Genomic DNA, 1,139 nt, shown 5'->3' with positions numbered 1-1,139 from the left:
ATACGCCCAAATCGAACAATTCAGAATCATTATCAGAGTTTTCTTCCATTATTCGTGAATTGATACAACAATTTGAAGACATTGATAAAACACAGGAAACAAAGTGTGAGGTATTTTTGGATAAACTTCGGCAGAAGATGGATAGAGAAACACTTGAAAGTTTAGGTGTCCCGTTAATCTAAAAGGCCAAGAAGAGACATCAGAAACTCTAGCTGACTGGCTTGATTTCATGGCTACTATTCATGTAGATACAAACTATTTTACGAACAGTAATAACACTAATACTTATTTTAATAAATATTCCCATAAACCCAATTCTTATAAACATTCTTCCACTGCTACTTTAAAGACAAATGAGGCCGAAAACTACTGTCCATTAGAATGCTCAGAAAAACACAATTGTCTTATTAAATTGTCCAAAATTTAAAACAATAGGAATTCCTGAGCGATGGAAAACTGTTCGAAAACAACGGAGATGCCGAAAGTGCTCAAAGGTCATCATACAGATAAATGCGAAAGTGGAATTGCCTGTGATAAATGTATCAATTTGATGCTTCACATTGACAATTATAAATCTTATTTGAATCCCGATGCTAAGCCCTTTTCGGGTACAAATTCATCAAGATTAAATAGTAACAATCAGTCTTTGTCTGTGAATAAAAATGTCAGCTTTGTGTCAGCCCAATGTCCTGTACAGCTTATCAACGTCAAAGATGTAAATGGTGATAAAAGGGAGGCATTGGTGTTTGAAGATTCTGGATCAGATGTTTGTTTAATTCGAAAAGATTTTGCACAGAGGCTCGTACTACACGGCGAGGAAATTACCTTGAATATGCTCCTTGCTGGAGGAGAACGGAAAATAGAACTTTCAGAAACGTTTCCTATTACAGTATCGCCTATCGATTATCCATTAGTCGAGAAAAGTTTCAAAGTGTTCGTGGTGCAACAGCCTTGCAGTGATCCGAAGAAGGTTTCTGTAAAATCGTTAGAAAAATTTAGTCACTTAAAACCATTAATTGATAAACTGTATCTAGATGGAGGTAAAATTGACATTCTCATAGGCACTGAATTCTCCGATGCGTTTGTAGATCTTGCGATGAAAGTTGGAGAAAGTGGACAACCAATGCGAAGAAAAACAT

At 35.8% G+C, this 1,139-nt stretch overlaps 1 protein-coding gene across 1 annotated transcript; it reads left to right on the top strand.

Moving 5' to 3' along the window:
* Positions 1 to 475: 475 nt before the first annotated feature.
* On the top strand, positions 476 to 1,040 carry LOTGIDRAFT_176524 (hypothetical protein; the record flags this gene model as incomplete). Its single annotated transcript, XM_009052933.1, has 1 exon — positions 476 to 1,040. A coding segment is annotated over one exon (565 nt), but the record flags the coding sequence as incomplete, so codon positions are not given.
* Between the last annotated feature and the right edge of the window lie 99 nt (positions 1,041 to 1,139).

This window comes from Lottia gigantea, assembly GCF_000327385.1.
Source record: "Lottia gigantea unplaced genomic scaffold LOTGIsca_1915, whole genome shotgun sequence".
Taxonomy (NCBI): Eukaryota; Metazoa; Mollusca; class Gastropoda; family Lottiidae; genus Lottia; species Lottia gigantea.
Note: the sequence above shows the minus strand (reverse complement) of the source record. Positions and strands in the feature narration are given on the sequence as shown.